At 43.6% G+C, this 22,225-nt stretch overlaps 1 protein-coding gene across 2 annotated transcripts; it reads left to right on the top strand.

The window, feature by feature from the left end:
• Positions 1–423: 423 nt before the first annotated feature.
• On the top strand, positions 424–20,763 carry MORF4L1 (mortality factor 4 like 1). Of its 2 annotated transcripts, XM_040642902.1 has the most exons (13): positions 424–589; positions 5,101–5,147; positions 6,772–6,839; positions 9,751–9,867; positions 10,914–11,000; positions 11,423–11,503; positions 15,107–15,132; positions 15,598–15,686; positions 16,325–16,426; positions 17,599–17,687; positions 18,195–18,367; positions 18,863–18,947; positions 20,518–20,763. In XM_040642902.1, exons 1-13 carry the CDS (start codon positions 550–552, stop codon positions 20,600–20,602), a joined length of 1,089 nt encoding a protein of 362 aa, XP_040498836.1. In that variant the 5' UTR covers positions 424–549; the 3' UTR covers positions 20,603–20,763. The 2 variants fall into 2 exon arrangements, with proteins under 2 accessions (XP_040498836.1, XP_040498837.1); XM_040642903.1 differs by lacking the exon at positions 9,751–9,867 and having other exon boundaries at positions 431–589.
• Positions 20,764–22,225: the final 1,462 nt, after the last annotated feature.

Raw genomic sequence — 22,225 nt, 5'->3', positions numbered from 1 at the left:
AAACCCCGAGCTCACTGCGAACACAGAGGCGGAGGGGGGTGCCGGGGCGGGCAGAGCGGGCCGCGGGCACCGCCGTCGGGGGCAGATGAAGGGCTGTGGCGGGAGCGGGGCGCCCACTGCCGCCACCCCCCCACTCCCCCCCCGGGTCACTAGGACGCGGGCTGCACGGAAGAGCGCCAGCGGGCTCGCAGGGACCGTCGCCCCCACGGGGTGCTGCAGGGGTGCGGGCTGGGCGCCCCGGGCGGGGCCGGACCCCGCGGTGTCGGGCCCGCCGCCCCTCCCCCTCCCCGCCCCGCGGAACTACGAGTCCCGGCGTGCCCCGGGGCGGCGCGGGCGCAGCGGCGCGTGCGCGGCGGGCGGCCGTTGGCTGGGGCGGCGGCTGCGCGGTCGCGGCGCGGTGAGGTCTGCGGGCGCTGGCAAATCGGGCCCAGGATGTAGAGCTGGCGGTGCCTGACGGCGCGTCTGACGCGGAGCTGGGTGGGGTAGAGAGTAGGGGGCGGTAGTCGGGGGTGGTGGGAGAAGGAGGAGGCGGCGGCGAATCACTTATAAATGGCGCCGAAGCAGGACCCGAAGCCCAAATTCCAGGAGGGTGAGTCCAGGCCGTCGGGGAGAGGCGGCGGGCGGCGCGGGAGCGGGCGGGCAGCGGCCGGGGGCGGCGGGGGCCGGGGGGCGACGCGGGCCGCGCCCGGGGGCGGCGGCCAGGGGCTTTGTGCGGCCGGCGCAATGCGGCGGCGGCGGGCGGCGGCGGGCTCGGCCGCGGGCGGGGAGGCCGGGGAGGCCGGAGAGCGCTGTGTGCCCCGGGGGAAGCGGGCGCGGGGGGCCGCCCATTGTGGGGAGGCGGCGGGCGCGCCATGGCGGCGGCGGGAGCTGATGTGGCGTGGGGGAGGGGCGGCCGTGCGCGGTTGTGGGGGGACCGCCGGGCCCGGGACAGTCTCACGGCCGGCGCCCCGCCCGCCTCGCGGGGAGGGGGGCGCCCGGTGGGGGGCGGCCGGGGGGCGGCCTAGCGGGGCCCCCCGCGCGGGAGGAGCGCGCCGCTGCGAAATGGCCGCTGCGAGGCGGCCGCCCATCATGGCCGCCGGCGCCCGGCGCGGTTCGCGCGCGCAGCGCCCCCTCCCGGCGGCCGCGCCGGGGCTTTGTGCGGCCGGCGGCCGCGGGCGTGCTCGGGGCGGGCTGGCGCGTTCCGGCGGCGCGGCCTCGGCGTGGTCTCCGGTGACCGCGTGTGTCGGCTGGCGTCGCGGTGGAGGCCGCGTCGGGAGCTGGAAGGGACGGAGAGTGCCGGCGGGACCGCGCCCGGACCCCGGCACCCCCGCGGAGGACGGCGGGCTCGGCACCCGCTCTCCCCTCGGACGGCTTTCGGCCGCCTCCGTGGTGTGTCAGGCAGTGGGGACAGTTGGCATCTGCGACCTTGGAGGAGCGGTGGAGCGGAGTATTTCATGGGGTTCCCCGGTAGTACTAGCGGTGCGCGCCCGGACTCCCGCGCTGCGCTGTGGGAGATGCGTTCACGAGTGCTTCACGCCCCTTGCTCCGCGTCGAGGCGGTGCTGGGGTCAGCCCGGAGCTCTCTAGGCGGGCCCGAGCGCAGCATCGGGGCGTGACGTCATCGTGCTCGGAAGAGTACCTTCTGTAACAGCGTGTAAGACCGTGCTGGGAGCCGTCCCGTGGGCCCCACCCGCCCGTCGGGGGCCGTGGCAGGTGCGGAACGGCCCCAGGTGGCTTTAGTGCTAAGCCAGAGGGACGGTGCAGTGCGGAGGGGGTAACCGCGGAGGAGAACCATGTGCTGCTGTAGCCGTGCATGCCGCAGGAGCAGGAGCCAAGGGACCCAGAAGCGAGGTTTGAAAGCTGCTCGAGGTTTGCCCTACCGCCCCTTTCCAGGGGTTTCCCACTGCTGGGTGGGAACTGAATTGCGTGGCCATGTGCAGAGACCAGAGAATGCCTTGAAAGGAAACGGGAATACTGTGTTCGTGGGAGCAGAATGGCATTAGAACACTGCAGAAGAGCTGAGCTTATGTAACGGTGCAAATAGGATCCCAAGCAGTATTTTTTTCATGGTTCCGTTAAACTTGGACGCTTTCCTCGTTTAATAATGGCTCAGCTATGGTAGGTAAGCAGTTTTTAATCGCCGCGACTGTTTTGCACTGGGCTTGATCCTCCCTTTGAAATTCTGTTGCAGCAGAGAGGGAGGAAAACTGTTGGGCAGTAAGCCCGTTGTCCGAGGGAAGGCCTTTTGTCTTGTCAGGAATCGACCGGCTGGTAGTAGCTTTTGAGTGTGTTCCCACTGAGCACAGGGCAGGGGGGTTGGGATCTCCATCAGCCTGGACTGACGGCACTGGACGGAATTACCTTTGGCTTAAGGTACTAGAAGGATCAGGAGTGGAAAAGGGCTTTACAAGTCGTATCTGATACCATGGTTTGCTGTTTTCCCCCAGGACAGGTCCTCCTCTCTGCTTTCATCAAAAGAAGGCTGTAGGCGTTTGTTACCCTGTTATCAGCCTCCAGCTCGCTGTGTCTTCATCGGGAGAGTAGGAGGGTCAGGTAGCTAGAATGGAGGGCAGAAGGGCCTTAGTCTCAGTACAGTTGTCTTTGGCAGCAGCCAGAAAGGGGGAGGAATGAGGCCATTTTCAGGGTGTTTTTATTATTTATTTTTAAGCAGGCTCCATGCCCAGCGTGAAGCCCAATGTGGGGCTCGATGTCAGGATGCTGAAATCATAACCTGAGCTGAGATGAAGAATTGGATGCTTAACCAGCTGAGCCACCCAGGCACCCTTCAGGGTATCTGTAAACTGTACCTGGAGAGTGAAGTTAGGAGACAGAGGTCTGATCTTTGGTGCTGCGTTAGTGCTGTACCTTGTTTATATCCCCAGGGTCTCATCCTTGCCCATAGTATTCAGTGATGGTTCCAGCCTAGTGCTCTCCTGAGCTCTAGACTTGGTACCCAACTGCTTACTAGGTGGCTCCATTTTGGATGTGCTGTAGCCGCTGTGACATAGTCCAAGACTGGTCTAAGCTCCCTCCCTCCATTTCCAGTTCTGGTTAATGCTCCCATCAGCCTGAAAGTTAGTTTAAACTCACTGCTTTTGCTTAGTCGTCCTTTACTTCTCACTGGTTTTGGTTCAGACCTATTTCTCTTCTCACCATGGACGGCTGGGAGGAGTCCTTGACTGGTCTCCCTATTTGCAGTCTCCACTTGAAGCTCTGCATAGGCCCAGCAACCTCTGGCAGGTTCTTCAGAGGGGACCACTGCACAAGAATTAAAAGTTACGAGAATAACTGTGACCAAAGTACAGTTCCTGGGGCTGCTCGGGGAGGGTCTAATACGTCTCTGGTGAAGCTTGAAAATCTGCAGTTTTAAAAACTTCAAGAGACCCCAGATTTGGGAGTCCTTACAGGATAAAGTCCAGACTTCATGACATGTAAGGCACTCCATGATCTGTGTAACTTTGATTCCTACTTTTGTGTATTTATCTTGTGTTCCCGTGATAGCGTCGCCTTGTCATGTTTCTGTGCTTTTGTACCGGTTGCTCCCCTAGCAGCTCATCACTGACTCCTGTTGCACGTGAGGATAATAGGAAATCCAGTAGATTGTGCAAAACTGCTTGCCTATGTGTCAGTGTCCCCTGTTCTAATGGTGCACAAGCAGGTGTGTGAAAGACTCGGTGTAAGTGTGTGGGAAGTGAATGTAGAGATTTGCTGTAGGATAACTTCTGTTGAAGGTTGATAAGTTGTCAGTTTTTTTTTTTTTTTTTAAAGTAGCAGTAATTTTTTAAAATGTGAAGACCTTATTGCCCTATAATTTCTTAAGAGTTGAGCTAGGGGCCCCTGGGTGGCTCTGTGGGTCAAGCATCTGACTTTGGCTCAGGTCATGATCTCAGGTGTCTGGGACCAGCCCCCCTCAGGCTCCTCGCTCAGGGGTATCTGCTTCTCCCTCTGTCCCTCTTCCTGTTTGTGTGCATGCACGGCTCTCCAAATAAAGTTTTTTTAAAAAAAGATGTTGAGCTAGTAGGTCATTTTAATAATTTTAGAGCTAAAAGAGCAATCTGTGGCGGAGTCCTTTTGTTACCTTTGGGTCTGGTGAAGTCCAAGGGGACTGGAAATAATGTGCAAGAAATCCATTTCTGTGATCATCAGATGTCATCTTGAGGTACTGTCAGGAATTACCAGCCTGGTTTGTCTGATGCGCCAGGTTGGCTTCCAGTTCTTAATCTGTTAATATTTAGTTACTCGTCCAAGTCTTAACTTCAAGTTTGACATAGAGTGTGATTTCCAAAAGTTGGAATTCCTTTTTTTTTTTTTTTTTAAGATTTTATTTATTTATTTGACACAGAGAGAGAGACAGCCAGTGAGAGAGAGAACACAAGCAGGGGGAGTGGGAGAGGAAGAAGCAGGCTCCCAGCAGAGCAGGGAGCCGGATGCGGGGCTGGATCCCAGGACTCTGGGATCACGCCCTGAGCTGAAGGCAGACGCTCCACAACTGAGCCACCCAGGCGCCCCTAAATGTTGGAATTCTTATTTTGCTTGACCAGTAAAAGGTTTGGAACCATAAATAATAGAGTATAAGGTACTAAATATGGAAATATCTTAGGAGTGCCTAGGTGGCTTAGTCGGTTGTGTCCGACTCTTGATTTCCGATCAGGTAATGATCTCAGGGTCCTGGTATGGAGCCTGGCATTAGTGGGGAGTCTGCTTGAAGATTCTTTGCCCCTCCCCCTAGTGGCACATGCATGTGAGTTCTGTCAAATAAATACATTTTTAAGAAATATGGAAATATTTTAAAAATTGTATTCTCAGATACACATTGAAAAACCAAATCCTGCCAAGAGGTAGATAATACAGAATTTTATCGGCTCAGCAGGTGATGGATGATTTGATGATCTAAATAGATTGACATTCTAATCAGTTGTTTATTGCTGTTTACGTCACATACTAAGGTGCTTTTGTCGTCAGGTTCAGTTGAAGTTTGATCTGAAGTGTTAATCTGTATATGGCCATACTTTTCCCGGTTTTGCGAGGAAAACATGCGAGTACAGATGTGATGGCTCTCACATGTGACCCTTAGATATGAAGAGAAATTACAATTAACTCGGTATTTCATTTATTTTTACAGGTGAGCGAGTGCTGTGCTTTCATGGGCCTCTTCTTTATGAAGCAAAGGTATGAAACCTGTTTTCCTTTGAGAAGTTAACTGACATGACTTATTAGATGACTCGAGAGCATCAGATTTCCGTGGTTGGTAGGAAGAGAGTTAGTTGCCTTTGTCACAGATCGTTAGTCCATAGAGTCCATCATCCTGTCTTACTCGCTGAGTGGGTCAGATGCCGCATTGCCACCTTGTCATTCCCCTCATGATCTGCTGAAGGCCCAGCAGCTGGAAGGAGCATTTGAAGGGAAAGGTAAAAGACTGGTTGGTTGTGGGAGCAAGTTGCATTGTGTAGTTAGTGACTTGTGAGGAAATACTGCTAAAGTCGTTTCGGGGGTAAACGTAGTATGCTGAGTAAACCCTGAGCTAACTTGACCACATTAAAGATCAAAGTGAGCCTTAAAAATGTGAGGACGTCTAACTTACTTGTTGGTTTGTCCGTCAGAGTTTGAATCCTAGGGGCTTCCTTTCCTCTGTGTCCGTGGTATGCTCCCATTGTCAAAACTGGTTTTACGTTTAGACAGAGGTAAATGAGATGATGCATTCCCTAGTTAAAAGTGTTTTTAGTATTTTGTTTCTGGTAACTTTCAGCGCAGATATATAAGGTGTGTTCTTAACGTTCGTAATTTTTAAAAATGGTATATAAAAATATGGCATTTAGTTAAATACAATTTCTACAGCGTTCTTGGTGAGTATTTATATGTGTGAAAATGGTCTTAACAGTCTCGAAGTGCCCTTGTGACCAAATAATACCCATATTCACTACTTTCAGTTGTTTTAAATACAAGATTAGATGTATTTTTACAGTTCTAAAATGGCTGAATTTGGATTCGTGGAGGATCTGGTAACTTTATGTGTATGTACCCCTCTCTTAATGATGTCATCCTAACACAGACCGTGAGTAAGTTGTGAGTTCTGTTGACCGTTTGTAACCCTGAATGTTATTTGTGTTGTGTCAGCTCCACTAACCTGGCAGGGTTCTTTCCCTCTGGGAGCAGAAACTCGGTGAACAATTTTTAAATAGCTGTTGGAATAGCTTAAACTATCTCTTGGTTTGCCCAGGGTAAAGACTTTGATCCCGAACAGATGGTGACCACTGTCATAGTTAATAACTTCTGATCATACATTCTGTTTGGCCACTCTTAAGGAGAACATAAAATGTTTTCCAGCTGTCACTTAGCTGGTTGCTAACACTCTGCAGCAGAACAGCTTATCACCTTCCGTAAGTTAATGACACTTTTTAATAACATGGTATAAATAATTTTCTTCAGCTGAATTTGTGTTTGAAATATATAATGGCTTCTGACTGGTGGATTTTGAGAAAGTGCGAACAAACACGCTTTCATTAGCTGTTCTCGGAGAGCTGATTGAGCCCACTGATGAAGGGTCAGGGTGGCCTCGTGCGGGTTTTCTGCTTTGCTGGACTGGCTCCAGCAGATGGTGACCGTGAGGCAGTTTGAGGACCGTTGAAGTATGTGCACGAGAAGCTGGAATGCTGTTCTTGCATTGTGTCGCGCTCCTTGTGGCCCCTGGAGTTTGAATGGAGTGTCCGAAGGATTGCGTACCTGAAAAACGTACAAGTGGTCGTCTTCGTTTTCAAAACCTATTTCTGAGTGAATTTTTTCTTTTTTATTTCAGTGTGTAAAGGTTGCCATAAAGGACAAACAAGTGAAATACTTTATACATTACAGTGGTTGGAATAAAAAGTGAGTATTAGTATTAGATCTTTAAAAGCAGTGTTTTATTTCTAACAAGGTAGCTTGTGTCATGTGTGTCACAACCCCATGCCTCTTGATTCCTGTACGGTTTCAATGTAATCTGTGTATTTGTAGTATGAAGAAAGTTACAGAAACTAGGGTGCACAACCATTTTACTTTAAATTTTTGGGATTATTTCTCTGTGCTCTAGTATAGTGTCTAATGATTGTTAGTCAAGCAGCTACTTTTTTTCCTGGTTTTGGTACATTTTAGGATAGCTTTAGGTTTTTTGCCTTAGCAAAAACTCAGTTACTATATGTATTACTGCAAACTTTTACACTCTGAGCTAGTTGGATTTTTCTGCCTGAAAAAGGAAAAAGGATGAGGTTGTTTGATTATGAAGTAATGACCAACTTATGTTCTGAATTTTGGTAACCTACATGTTGGCAGGGAGTGATTTCATGTGTTCACTTTTTAGAATATGGTTTAATACAGATGCAAAAATTTAACTACAGAACCTAATTTTTCACCTTGAAGAGTTAGACTTTTTTTTTTTTTTTTTTTAAAGGAGTGGTGTGTTGATCTGTTAACCAGGAGTGGACAGTGGTCATAGATTGAATATATTCTAGAATATCTAGCCAGTGGAGCTCTCTTTTTCAGTGATGACTCTTTCTCCTTGGGATCCACAAATATCACATCTAATAATTTACTCATTTTTGGTGCTGGACATTGAGAAGCCTATAATTTTTACTATGAGAGGTTTTAAATTACTTTTATTAGTGGTGTTTTGTCCTTCAGAGATTGCCAGAAAGTAGTTCTTCCAGGGTTGTTTTCTGACAACTTTTAAGGCTTTGTGTCACCTGAGCTGTGCTGGTTCCTGGTTCCCCCCGTGAACAAGCCATTTGATTTGATGAGCACTCCAGTGCTGTGGAAGGAGGTATTCTCTGACTCTCACGGTCCTGTGACTTTGGTCTTGTTTAGGTGACCTAGCCCAGTTTTATTTTTTATAAAAATTTTTCACAAAATGCTTTTAGCTACGAAGAAATACCAGACCCTTCACTTTTCTTCCATTACTATAGTTGTAGAAAGGTGGAAATCTACAATGTGTACAAGCACATTCCTTGTGATTTTTTTCCTCCTTAGAAGTTAAACTATTTCTAATAATGACAGATAGGATTTTAAATATTGAGAATTTGGGAAAACAATGGAAAAAACTATCCTTTGTCTTGTAAAAGTAAGTTATAATTTTGAATGTGATTTCTAATATCTAAATTATTTCTGATATCCAGGAAAGTTCATTGTATGGCTCCTGGTGTATATTGTAGATTATTTTCCTATTGAGGAAATGTTTAAACTGTATTTCAGTCTTGTATTAGATTTATTATACGTGCAGATACTCTGTCAGTTTTGGGTAAAGTTGAGAGCATTACAGTACAATAAGAATCTCCATTCTCTACAGGTCATAGAATATCTCATTTGTGCGTATCATGTGTAGGAAAGTTAAAGTCCATCCAGGAACTCAGAAAAACAGCAAATTCATGGCATAGGTTTGCCCCCCTCCACATTTACACTTATAAATAATTGTTTTAGGATTTCTGTAGCTGTGAAAACACAGGTTTTGTGCTTAACTCTTTTATGTACAGTATTTTGTGTAAAATTACGGGTAGATGTGTACAGCTTAAAGACCTGGGTTTTGAGTGGTATTTGTAGCTTATAAGAAATTGTGAAAGTGCCAGATGCTTGTATTTCCTGGTTTTGTGGCTTCAAAGTAATGTTTTTTCCTTTGTTAGAGTTCAGTAATAGAAGTAAATGATAGGCTGCATAGATTTGTTTTCTGCTGATCTTATATACTGATTTCTTGGAAAAAATTTAAAAATGGCACTAAACAATGGAGATCTTTAATATCTTTTAGATGTATTTAATTTATTAATGAACAAAGATGTACTTTTTGTAGATGATTTGGAATGTAGATCAATATACATAATTTTGGAAAATTTGATCTTAGTAAGTACTTAGTTGAAGCCTTTAGATAAACCCACTTTCAAATGGGGAAGAGTTAAGCAAATGCCCAGCAAGTGTGTTACGTTTATATTTATACTTTGTAATTAATGCCACTGATCACTGTGATTGTGGGAATCAGTGACCGGCTAGCTTTAGAAACTTCTGAACTTCCGTTTGTGACCTGTGAAAATTTCTGAACGTCTGGTCTTCAGTTACCACCCTAGTAGTGATGTTCCTCAGAGCAAAAGATACTTCATCTTCCCGTGGTTCAGCAAGGGTTTTCAGCTTCTGACACATAAAGGAAACTCTGGAATTGATTTGGTTTTTGTTACTTTTAAATTTTTAATTAAAAAAATTTTTTTAAGTAAATACTATGTCCAATGTGAGGCTTGAACTCACGACTGGGAGATCAAGAGTCATATGCTCTAGTGACTGAGCCAGCCAGGCACCCCTTGATTTGGTTTTTAGATTGAAGTGCTTATTTAGATGTATTTTATATCAGAGTGGGAAGGGATTTGCAGGGATCTAAAGTGGAACTTTGTGGTAAATAAAAATTTGACAGCTCCCCTTAATTTAGAGAGAATGGAAACAGATATAAGTAGGTGTATGAATAAAAATAAGATTCTCTTTTTGAAAATGGTTTGTAAGATATCTTACTTTTAGAAAGTCATACAGCAAAAGCCCAGTCTCCAAATTGGGAGTTTTTTAAATATATAAAATAGTAATATTTTAATTTAGTAAATATATAAATATTTTCAAAAGCACAATAAATAGTATATTTCTAAATTTTTAAAAACCTTATTGGAACTTGTTGACACAGACATTTAAATATTCCATTTGTAAATAAATCTTAATAAAGCTTAAGCTAAGTTCTGCACCTAGTTACTGAGATTACTTTGTACTATGCTGTCTGTATCAGAAGTGCTGTGAGGCCCAGGCGCTCTGAAAAAACTTTGAAGACACGTGAGGATATTGTAGCCCTTTTTCCTGTTCCTGAAGGAGCTCCCTCAGTACACCACCCCCTCCTGACCTCTAGGTAAATGCATGTTTTAAAGTTTTCTCTAGGAAATCATGTTGAGGATTGCTTTTTAATTATTTATTCTCCTTTTGGCTATCTTATGTAAGAGGTCAGAGGTGGGAAATCATTAAATGAAAGATTTTGCTTTGAGGATACATCGAATTGTGTCACTAAAGGAGCTCCCTCGGCAGGAGAAAAGAATCACTTCGCATGGATAGTTCAGCATTCCCTAAGAAATACCTTGTTTTTGTTTTCCCCTTTGGAGAAAAACCACATCAGAAACCTTGAAGGAGCTTTTCTAAGTGCCAGAGTGCTTAAGCAACTAGATATTTTTAAAGGGTGGTTGGTTCTACCTTTTGATGTTTAAAAAGCCATCTCTCTGGTTATGTCTTGGAAGTTAGTGCATTCATTCGTGAGCGAGTGAAGGTTGAGGACGACTAGTCTCGTGTGCCGTCCGATAATGGTTTGATCTGCAGTCTGAGCTGAGTTGGTCTGGATGGTGTTTGAGTGTGGTAGACCTAATCCTATTCCTGACCTCCCTTGAGTGTGTTTTGTGTGTCGGACTCCTGACTATTTTACATGTATTATTTTTTATAACAATTTTATAAAGGTAGGTATAGTTACACCCATTTTACAGTGATGAAAATAACACACAGCGAGTTTTGTAACCTTGCTGTTATGTTACGTATGATTAGCTTTGTATGGACTTCATTTTTTTGGAAATTAAAATTCAAGATCTCTTTATTCTGTAAGGGTAGTTGCTTAGGGACTCTTCAATTACGTGCCATGCTCTTAAGTCATTTGAAGAAAGGATTTGAATAATCTGTTTTTGTAATCTGGCAGTTGAGATTTGGAATGCTGCTTTTGAGGATTTGAAATGTTTACTTCCTTTACAAAACAGATTTTCATTGTAATTGAGAATGGATTTGTAGTCCGAATAAATTAAATTTTGCCAGAGAAATCCAAAGTCTTGCCTCTTGGATCTCTAAAAAGTAATTGGTGGACAAAGTCTGAATAGTGGTAAAAATGATTTTGAATGATAATTTAGCTTTTGTCTTTTTCAGTTGGGATGAATGGGTTCCAGAAAGCAGAGTACTCAAGTACGTGGATACCAATCTGCAGAAACAGCGGGAACTCCAAAAAGCCAATCAGTAAGTTTGTTTTGCAGCATGAGTATGAGGAGAAATGTCTATAAGGTAATTTTGGGAAATGGAGTGAACAGTAGAAATCACGTTGGCTGCCTGCCTACAAAATGATTCTTGGTACCTGTCAGCTGCTGTGTTGGGGCTTTCAACTTCAAGCAATCCGAGAAGCCGTTCCTAGAAGAAGGAAGTAAATAGTGGTCATTTCTTGAGTCTGTCAGTAGATTTCGATAGAAAACCGCAGAATGTTGTTGGAAATTCCTGTATTGCAAACTCATTGTGATCTTACCTCCTGGGCCCTGTGGGAGTCACACTTGGGGGGGTGGTGGGACTCAGTTTGAAGATGAATTTCAAATGGAATCAAGCTGGCACAATTTATTTTTTCCACATAAGTATTCATTTAATGACAACCATTGAAATTATTTTTGAAGGGAGCAATATGCAGAGGGGAAGATGAGAGGGGCTGCCCCAGGAAAGAAGACATCTGGTCTGCAACAGAAAAATGTTGAAGTGTAAGAAGCTCTGTCTTTGTTTTAATTTTGCATATTGTTTTATAAGTGAAATTCAAACTCAGTACTCATTATCATGTATTAGGATTTATTGAAAATGGAAACTGGGACATTTTAACTTGAAAATGCCAATGAGACTCCCGTTCTCAAGTATTGGGGTTGTTGAAAATACATAGTAATTACATATTAATTCCTTAATTTCCCTTAGGTTTTCTTAGCACCCCGCCCCCCCTTTTTATTATGGTGAAAAAGACATAACATGAAATTCACCGTTTAACTCATTTTTGAAAGTTGTAATTCAGTGGCGTTGAGTACATCCCCAACCCTTTTTAAGGTGTGTTTGTGTGTGCATGTACTCGTTTTCTTTTACAAGTAGAATAGTACCAGTAGAACACAAGTCTTAAGATATTTTTTGGGCAGATTTGCTTTTTAAGTAGTACTAAAAATAAATACTAGTTCAGTTTTTCTCTAGAAACCCATGGTAAGAATGTGTGAGATGTTAAAGTTTCAAATTACCCACCCATGGGGGGGACACATTTTTTGTCCTTAACTCTTAAGATTTAGAACATCTTGGTAATAAAACGTATGTGTGGAAGTCATGCACACATGGCAAATCAAAAACTTATTAAAAGATCATTTTATTTTTTGTGGCTTGATTATTTTCATTTAAAAACAGGTAGTTTAGGGGGCACCTGGGTGGCTCAGTCGGTAACATGTCCGCCTTCGGCTCAGGTCATGATCCCGGGGTCTGGGGATCGAGCCCCACATTGGGCTCCCTGCTCAGTGGGGAGCCTGCTTCTCCCTCTCCCTTTGCCCCTGCTTGTGCTCTCTCACTCTCAAATAAATAAAATCTTTAAAATTAAAAAAAAAAATCTAAAAAGAGGTAGTGTAATGAGTGGTCATGTTCTTGTCAAAGGATCAAAAGTAACAGTACTCTAAAGTAGATTTAGTGAAGAGAGTCTGTATGTTTTTCCTCAGAATTACATCATATTACTTTAGAGTTAGTGGTCTGACTTTACTACCTAAACACGAGATGTTTGTCATGAAGGTAACTAGGCATTATAAAGGTTCACCTTTGTCGAGGTGACAATTGATGGGCAAGGAACGGGTGTGCCACTGAGGGCGGCCCGCAGCTTTCGTTAAAAAGCAGTAACAAATGATGTTATTCTTTGGAAAACTGCCAGGAAGTAGCAGTCATTAGGGTTTTAATAGCAAGCGAGTCTCAAAAAGCAGCTTTCTCACGGGAGAGAATGATGGATTTTCATCAAAATGTGTTTGATTTAATGCTAATCCTTTCTCATGTTAAAAGATGGTGTAGAAAATCAGTCTGTGTAGTAGTAGTAGGCTTAAAAATTATTTGTATTTGAGTATAAAGGGTTGTATAATTTGAACTATAAAAATAATGGCTCAGTAAGTATATGAAGTAAAGCTTTAAAACTCAATTTTCCCTTCCTGGAGAGCGGGGGCCTCTTCAAATTTATTGGCTCCTGGGTCTTTTGAGGGATCCTGGGTCTTTTTGGTCATCTTATCATTAAGTAGGATAAGATCTGTTCTAGGCTCACCTGGTACATTTCTGCCCTAAAACATGGAACCTCCTTTTTCTTCAAGAGCCTTTCTTAGTGCGAAAGATGACATTTTGTGGAGATCATAATCTGAGTGGTTAGAAAAAACATCAAGTAATTTTAAGTACTGCTTTGCCCTGGTAGAATAGCAGGTATATTTTAAAGTAAAAATAGTAATTAAACCAAGCAGTATTTTTTTCCCATTTCTTTCATTTTGAATTCAGCTTTGGATATAATTTTTTTTTTAAAAGATTTTATTTATTTATTTGACAGAGATAGAGACAGCCAGTGAGAGAGGGAACACAAGCAGGGGGAGTGGGAGAGGAAGAAGCAGGCTCATAGCAGAGGAGCCCGATGTGGGGCTCGATCCCACAACGCCAGGATCACGCCCTGAGCCGAAGGCAGACGCTTAACTGCTGTGCCACCCAGGCGCCCCTTAGCTTTGGATATAATTTTTAATGCTCGATTTTATCCTACTCGATCTTCAGGGTTTAGTAATTGTTCTTTCTCTGAATATGCATAAACACAAATGCATCTGGTTAGAAAATAGAACCAGGTTTACCTTCGTCTTGTTGACATCTTGGTCCTTAAGTTTGGGTGCTAATCTTTCTGAACTAATAGTGAATATGTGCAGGGGCGAAAGGCAGAGGGAGAAGCAGACTCCCCGCTGAGCAAGGAGCCCCACGTGGGGCTCGATCCCAGGACCCTGGGATCATGACCTGAGCCAAAGGCAGACGCTTAACCCACTGAGCCACCCAGGCATCCCTGGAATGGCTTAAGAATGACTTAGGACTTCAGTTAGTCTTTAAATTGACTCTAACAGCTAATATTTTGACTATATAATACTTAGTCACAGGGCTTAGAGAAAGGAATGCAGACAACACTGGCAATTTATTGTAGGAAATCTGTGGCATAGTTTGAGAAACTAGCTTTCTTGTTTAATTAATATAAGCAAGAAGGTTGAAGCAAGAATGTCCGTGAGTCTTTACTGCTGTGATTCATCGAAGTATAGTTTATAGATTTTGGGGTTAGGGTCAGTTGTCAGTGTTTTTTCTTTCATTTTGTGGTATAGAATGAGTGGGTATGGAACGTGTGTGAGGGCTCTACGTTTCTCTTGGTCTCCACCTGTTCTTGACACGTATAAGTAAAAGCTCATGGTTTAATCTGACCCAGAAACACTGTCCAACAAGTACTTGTGTTCCAGAAGTTAAACTTGGAGAAGCAGGAAAAAACCGGTACTTTGAGGTAGCCAGATTTTTGTACTTATCCCCAAACAGAAGTTAATTTAAGTTAATTTGAGTTGTAAAATGAACCCCATGCTCTAAAGTAGATCAGAATAATAACATTTATAAATGTTTTTTAAAGCAGTAAAGAGTCAGCCTACTCTGGTGTTCTGGTTTGGTTCCGCCAGATGTAGCCCATAATCGTGGGCTTTTTGCACATGATGTCCTTGTATTCTAGAAATAGTTGTGTGTGGAATTAAAAATAACTTACTGTTCGCGAGTTTGTCAATAGACGGGAGGTAAGTTGCAATTAGAGATGATGACCAAGAGGAAGGGGACATTAGCTTTGTTCTGTGTAGGGGAAGAAAAGAGTATTAGGTGTAGAAAAAGGAGGGACTGTCCAGTTGAGAGAAGTACAGAGAGGCGGTGGCTGGTGACGGCGGAACACCCACATGTCCCATCAGAGTTCCCCGGTACTGAACCAGTGGGGGATACTTTAACCTTTGGAACTTTGTTTTGGTAGAACTAATGATATATAATATTTTTATAAACTATTTAACATATGCTGTAAACTTGTAAATTAATAATATCCTGGAAGTCTCCCAACGTGTTTTTGGCTTATTTTTGTATTGTATGGAGGGAGGTGTGACTTTAGCCCAGCTCTCAATGAAAATTCTTGTCTGAGCAGGAGACTATATTCACAGCCTGGTCTTACCATCCAAGGCAGTATTTCTCTATGAACTTAAGCCTGGTAAAATAGGGAACTTTTATTAGCAGTAATCACTTATTTTTCTTTCTCTTTTCTTCCCTTCTCCTTTTAGGAAAACCAAAAAGAACAAACAGAAAAGTAAGAATATTAACTTTGTTAAAATTATTTTATCTTGATAGCATTTACATTTTGAAATTAGTGTTAAATATTAAAATTTACAAAAATTTTAGAGTAAGTTTAGTTAGGTTCATCGGCTGTGTCAAAGATGAGTCACAGCGCCATTCTGTAGGGTCCGGTATGTAGTAGGGTAGTACTTGGCTAGTAGAGCCCCAGCTTTGGTGCTGTTTTTACCGTGGAGAAACCTGTGTCATGTTGAGTTGTAATGATTGAGAAGACGATACTGCTTAATATTGCCTTATGCTAAATGTTTGGTAGAACTATTATAAGAGTTATATTTTTGCTTGGATTACGATTTCTTACGGTGGATTTGAGTCACTCCTATGTAATGGGAAAATGAAAACAGCGGGGATATCATGAGACTGTTTTCCTTATGCGTGTCTGCTAATTAAGCTGAAAATCTCCCTCCTTCTCCTGAATCTGCAGCACCTGGAAATGGGGACGGTGGCAGCACCAGTGAGACTCCCCCACCTCCTCGCAAGAAAAGGGCCCGTGTGGATCCCACTGTGGAGAATGTGAGTATTTCCTCGACTTCACGAATCGCGTGTTAGTGTTCGTAGTTGGTGCAAACAGCCAGAACTTGAGTCTCGAGAACATTAACTTGGTTAGCTACCAAAATGAAAATATTCCTATTTTTGGATAGTTTTTTTTAAACACAGCTTTCTTCATTTCACTTGTAGCTCTGAATATGTCCCTGCTATGTATGTCCTCCCCAGCTCGTCATCAGATACTTGTTTGCAAGCTCTGTTGATGGACAAAACCAAATATTGCGTTGATGTTCGACTGTATAGACTTACTAGTTCACATTAAATGGGTTAGTATGTCCAATGATGACTTAAGAGACCCATAAAAAATACCACAAAAGCTTTATCCGTTCTACATATGTGTGTGCATATGAGAATTTCTGTAAGTGATAAAATGTCTTCTTTCTAATTTCCAAAGGTGTGAATTTGGAAGGTTCTTTTCTCCCAGCAGCTTAGCTGTAGGGGTTTTTCATTTACGAGTTTTTGAATGCCAACTCTGGCAGCCCATTTGAGTACTTTAAAGAATTACTTGATATCTGGTGCCTCTAAAGATTGAGAAAAGCTCTGAATTTTCGTTGTTGTTTAGTGAGAAAAGGTAGGCTTTCAATGCCATTTCCTTTTCTGTCCAGGAGGAAACATTCATGAACAGAGTTGAAGTGAAAGTGAAGATTCCTGAAGAGCTAAAACCATGGCTTGTCGACGATTGGGACTTAATTACCCGACAAAAACAGGTACCTTGAAAGCGACACAGATTGTCATCTATAGATGTTCCTGATAGTGTGAAAAAATTTTTAAGGAAAAAATTGCATAGACTTGAATATTGAAGGGGTGTGACTGTTGAGTGTTACTTTAGTTCAGAGACTGGACAGTGTGATCGGATCAGCAGAAGGTGTGACTTGAAGAGGACTAAAACAAAGTACATATAAAAGTCCCATGAGTTTATAATGAGAAAAGGTGGAGAGAACTCCATTTGGGAGGTTGCTAGGATAGCAGATCCTTCTGAAAATTGATAAAGACAAAGAAGCACGTGTTTCCTGTTCTACTGTCATTGAAAATGGGATAGTCTCGCCTAGTGTTGCTGCTAGTGGAGTGTAACAGGAAGCACACAGTACTTCCTGCAAGGTGTTCTGGCCTCCAGAAGAACCCAAATCTCCTCCAGCGCCAAGTCTGACTAACTAGATAAAGGAAGTAGGGGCAGTATGAGGTACGTGCGTGACGTTGCAAGGATGCAGCCATGAAATCCAGAATGAGGAGCTTTATCAGACAGTGAACCAAGTTCTTAGAACAGATGGCACGGGCAGGAAATGGGGGCGTGAAGGGTGACTGCTTCGGCGTCAGAGACTTCAGAGACCCCAGTCCTAGACAGTATGTGGACCTCGTTTGGTCTTGATGTGTTTCTGGAGCTGAAACGCTGGATTCAAACCGTGGCCTTCCCAGTTACTGAGTTTGGACAAGTTACTCAGCCTTTTTGTGTTGTAGTAGGTCCCTACCTCCCACTGCTGGTGTGAGGGTGAAGAGATTCCACGAATGCTTCCATTGGGGTCTGGCACATGATCCACATGGTGAATAATGTCCGTGGCAGGGAGGAGCGTGTCTGCGTTTCTGTGCGGTGCATTCCATAGATCGTGAACGGTCACAGTGTGTGTCCAGCGAGGACTGGTCTTCAGAGCTGTGCTGTCCCATATGGCCGTCCATAGCCACGTTTGGCTACATACTTGAAATTAAAATAAAATTTTTATTAGTTTCTCGGCCGCATGTTGTAAGTGCTGAACAGTGCCGTTTCGCATTTCCTAACTGTTAGTTGGTCTTTTATTGCATTAAAACTTTACAGTGTAATTTTTCTTAAAAAAAAAAAAAAAAAAAAAGAATACTGTGGTATTCAAGTGTGTTTTTGTTTTCATAGCTCTTTTATCTTCCTGCCAAGAAGAATGTGGATTCCATCCTAGAGGATTATGCAAATTATAAGAAATCTCGAGGAAACACAGATAATAAGTAAGAATATATAAATCTTTGAAGTATACACAAAGATATTTTTCTTTCAAGTATTCTTATTTCCAAATAAATCCTCTGAAATGTCCACTTACTCTTAAAAATAATACCATCAGAAACCAGCAAAATAGAATTTCATTGGTTTGACATGGAATTTGGCTGGCAGACTTTTTCTTCAAGGGGCCAGATAGTAAATATTTCAGGTAAAATTGGAACTATTACGTGTAAGCGTGTATATATCCATTTAAAATACAGTTTTTTGAGAATGTTTTTTAAAAACCGTTCTTAGCCTGAGAGCTATAGTTTGCTTACCACTGGTTTATTTTTGGAATTGATTTTTCTTGTTCTTTTGTTTAAATCCCTTAAAAAAATTTGTTCATTAAAAGTTCATGGCCATTAGTTGAACCTTCAGTTCGAGTCCCTTGCTCTTCTGTTGGTGGAGTTAATCCCCGTTTCTGAGTTCTTTTCAGTGACCTGCTTTGAAAGTAAATATTTTTGTCTTTGTGTCAGGGAGTATGCTGTTAACGAGGTGGTGGCAGGAATAAAGGAGTACTTCAATGTGATGCTGGGCACCCAGCTGCTGTACAAGTTTGAGCGGCCGCAGTACGCGGAGATCCTCGCGGATCACCCGGACGCGCCCATGTCGCAGGTGTACGGGGCGCCGCATCTACTGAGATTGTTTGGTAATGTCCTGTGTAGACAGACAGTTCTTATCCTTCGGTTTTTTATTTTTTAATCTTTTTTTTTTAAGATTTTATTTGAGAGAGAACGAGTGGTGGGGAGGGGCAGAAGGGGGGGGGAAGAGAGGGGGAGAGAAGCAGACTCCGCGCTGAGCAGGGAGCCCGATGTGGGACTTGATTCCAGGACCCTGAGATCATGACCTGAGCCGAAGGCAGACGTCTAACCAACTGAGCCACTCAGGTGCCCGTGTCGTTTGGGTTTTTAATATTTTTTGTCTTTCCTAATTGACATAAAGGGGTAACAGAAAATAGCATTATAGAACATTCCATTTCAATTTGAACTTTATCTAAAATGTTAAATCTGTTTAGAAGTGTGAAGAGTTTCTAAAATCACGTATTTTAAAGGCATCAGTGATTGCATTTGCTGCTCAACATAATAAAAACTGCTTCTAGTGCTGTCACGTACACAACTTTGACTACATAATTTTGTTCACACAGTACGAATTGGAGCGATGTTGGCCTATACTCCTCTGGATGAGAAGAGCCTTGCATTATTGCTAAATTATCTTCATGATTTCCTAAAGTAAGTGTAAGGGTATGCTTGAAATTAAAAACATGAATTCCTACAGTGTACTGAAAATCACCGATGTATTGGCACCATAGATAAGACAGAAGAGAGCAGTGTGCGTACAGTAGAGACATTGTCCATGGAACAGCTAAGTACGAGTGTTGGCCACCACAAATGCTGGAGAGGCACCTGACGGGAACAATTGGCTAGTCTTTTGGAAGGAAGCAAAGTCTGATCCACACTTACTGTCCCAGACCAAAATTGTAGTTGAATCAAAAGTATAAATCTAAAATGGAAACTATTAAGATAATGATGGAAAAATGTTTCCATATTTTCATTTTTTTTAGAGTGAGAAAGTTCTTTCTAAATACCCAAATAATAGAGGAAATGATGGACTATGTAAAAAGTTAAAATTCTGTGATTAAAAATAGTAACAGAAGAGTTGTGATCCCGGTGAGCAAAGCAGTGACAGCCAGCTGGGTGGGCTCCCACAGCGACGGCAGCTTGGTGGGCTTCCGAAACTGTGCAGGGTTCCCGCTGTCAGGGTCTCTGTCGTGCTGGCCGAGATTAACCAGGCTGCAGAATTGGGGAAAAGGGCAGTGCTGGTTTCCGCAGCTTTTTGGACGGCATTTTGGCAGTGCCTGTTGAAAGTTCAAGTGTGCTTCCCTCGCGCCAGACTGTTACTCCTCTGGGAACTGACCCCGTAGAAGTGTTGAGGTGCACAAAGATTTCCCAACGCACGAAGGTGTAAAATACACGTGTATAGGGATGAATTCTCAACGGCCTAACCGCTGTTAAAGCATGTAGCTCTCAACAAACTGATGAGGAAACGGTCCCATGTTGTGGCAACCGTAAACAGCCAAGTGCAGGAAAAGTAGGTGTGAGTCCCCTCATTTGTGGGGAAGCATTTGTACTCTTTGGGAAAGATCTAGAAAAGTGTGGTCCTACCAAATGGTGGATTAGTTCCTCAGTACCGTTATGGGAGGGAAGGTTGAAGTGGTCATTTTCTACTTCATCTGTTTCTGTATTTGAATTTTCTTAGAGTGATAGTATGTGTTTTAAAGTCTCAAAGCTACAGCGCGTGCCTGGGAATGTCTGTGGCATTACAGTCCCTGCTCTTGTGGTGGTGAGGAGAGGGCCTCTCTGCCGGGACTTCTTCATGAGCTCGGTTGAGGACTGAGTTTGGCGCTTGGCGCCTCAGTTCAGGACTCTGATTTTTATGGTGTTCGTCAGTTTCTGAATCTATATTTCAAACAATGAGTTTCAAAGAGCTGAAGAAAACACTAGAGGTTCCTTTAGGATGCAACATCTGTTTGCTAAAATCAGTCCCAGCTCTCAGGTTGGTATTCTGAAGACAGCTATTCCTCACTGTTCTGAAATGGGGGGGGACTCTGAACTTCGTCGTTCTCTGCATCATCGTCTGGTGTGTACGGCCCCGCGCATCTGAGTTGTGTGACAGGGGTTTACCTTGAGGTCGCCTTTATTTTAGTGTATTTTCAGCGGAACTGTTTGTGCGGCATCTGTGCCTTCAGTTAGCTCAAGGTAGGCTTCTCCATCTCTGTAATGACTGACGTTTTGTTTTTAGATACCTGGCAAAGAATTCGGCGAGCTTGTTCAGTGCCAGCGATTACGAAGTGGCTCCTCCCGAGTACCATCGGAAGGCCGTGTGAGGCGGGGCGCCGGCCCCCCTGCGTTTGGATCTCTGTAAACACATTTTTGTTTAGTCCTTCTCTTGTACAAATGATGTACTTTGAAAATGTTAGTGTATAACAGAGTTGATGTTTGTTTTCTGTTTGATCTTAAACAGAGAAAATAAAAGGGGTTACAGCTCCTTTTTTCTTTTTTTTTTTTCATTTCAAAGTTGCTACCAGTGTATTCAGTGACGGACAACGGAGAGACATACTGTAGACTGTTCTATTGCCTAGTCGACAAAGCTGCTTTGAATGCTGGTGGTTCTCTGCCTTTGACACTACGCACTTTTATAATACGTGTTAATGCTCTATGACAAATGCTCTGATTCCTAGTGCCAAAGGTCAATTCAGTGTATATAACTGAACACGCTCATCCGTTTGTGCTCCTTTTTTTTTTCTTTTATGGTGCTTAAAGTAAAGAGCCCATCCTTTGCAGGCCATCCATGTTGTTCCTTAGGCATTTTATCTTTGCTCAGATTGTTGAAGAATGGTGGCTTGTTTCATGGTTTTTGTATTTGTGTCTAATGCACGTTTTAACATAATAGACGCAATGCATTGTGTAGCTACAGTTTTCTGGAAAAGTCAGTCTTTTAGGAATTGTTTTTCAGATCTTCAATAAATTTTTTCTTTAAATTTCAAAGAGCAGTGTGCTTGTGTGGATGCGTTATGAAACCTTTTCAGATCTAGACAGTGATTTTTCAGGTAGGTGTTTTTCTTGTGTGGCCTTTATGGAGGGAGGCGGGTGGCTTCAGCATCAGCCTCTAAGCCCCAGAAGCTTTGGCAGTTTGCTCTCGGGTCGTGGCGAAGCAGGTAGAGATCCACAGGACTGCGTGTCTACTTTTCCCTAGACCACTCCTGTATCTGCATGACCTCTGGCTGTCTCATTATTTTAATGTGTTTACATCAACGTGGTCACAATGCCTGAAATCCAGGATTTTCTTAAGTAGCCCTTAACCTCTTCCCTCCCATTATGAAAAGAGTCTTGACAGGTTTGCCTGGTGATACTAAAGGCAGTAATCCCTTTTGGACGTTAAATGTATGAAGTCGTGGTGAGTATGTTTTCATTCAGTAGTGATCTTGGTGTGGCTCCAGAGCGGGACGTGTACTAACAAGAGTAGCTGGAATAAGACGTAGTCAGGATGGTCCTGAACAGACTGTTCTGGTTCAGCGTAACCATCAGTGTTAAAGTCTTTCTTTAATCAAGGTACAGTTGACGTCGAACATTAGTTTTATGTGTACAACGTGATTCTGTATTTGTCTTGATTGTGCAGCGGTCACCAAAGTCTAGTTAACATCCATCACGATAGGCGGTTATCTCAACTTTTTAAAAACATTTTGTTCTAATACATTTTGTAGAATATTTATTTTAGAGAGAGTGTGCGTGTGTGAGCTGGTGTTGAGCAGAGGGAAGCAGAGGGGGAGAGAATCCCAAGCAAACTCCCAGCTGAGCGTGGAGCCCGATGCAGGGCTCGATCTCAGGACCCTGAGATCAGGACCTGAGCCGAAACCAAGAGTTGGACGCTTAACCGACTGAATCCCCCAGGTGCCCGGTGATACGTTTTTTTAAACCTGGGTTTTGCTGCCCTTCCCGGTATTTACTGC

The sequence above is a fragment of the Ursus maritimus genome, unplaced genomic scaffold (assembly GCF_017311325.1).
Source record: "Ursus maritimus isolate PB19 unplaced genomic scaffold, ASM1731132v1 scaffold_27, whole genome shotgun sequence".
Lineage (NCBI taxonomy): Eukaryota > Metazoa > Chordata > Mammalia > Carnivora > Ursidae > Ursus > Ursus maritimus.
This window is presented reverse-complemented; position numbering and strand designations above follow the sequence as displayed.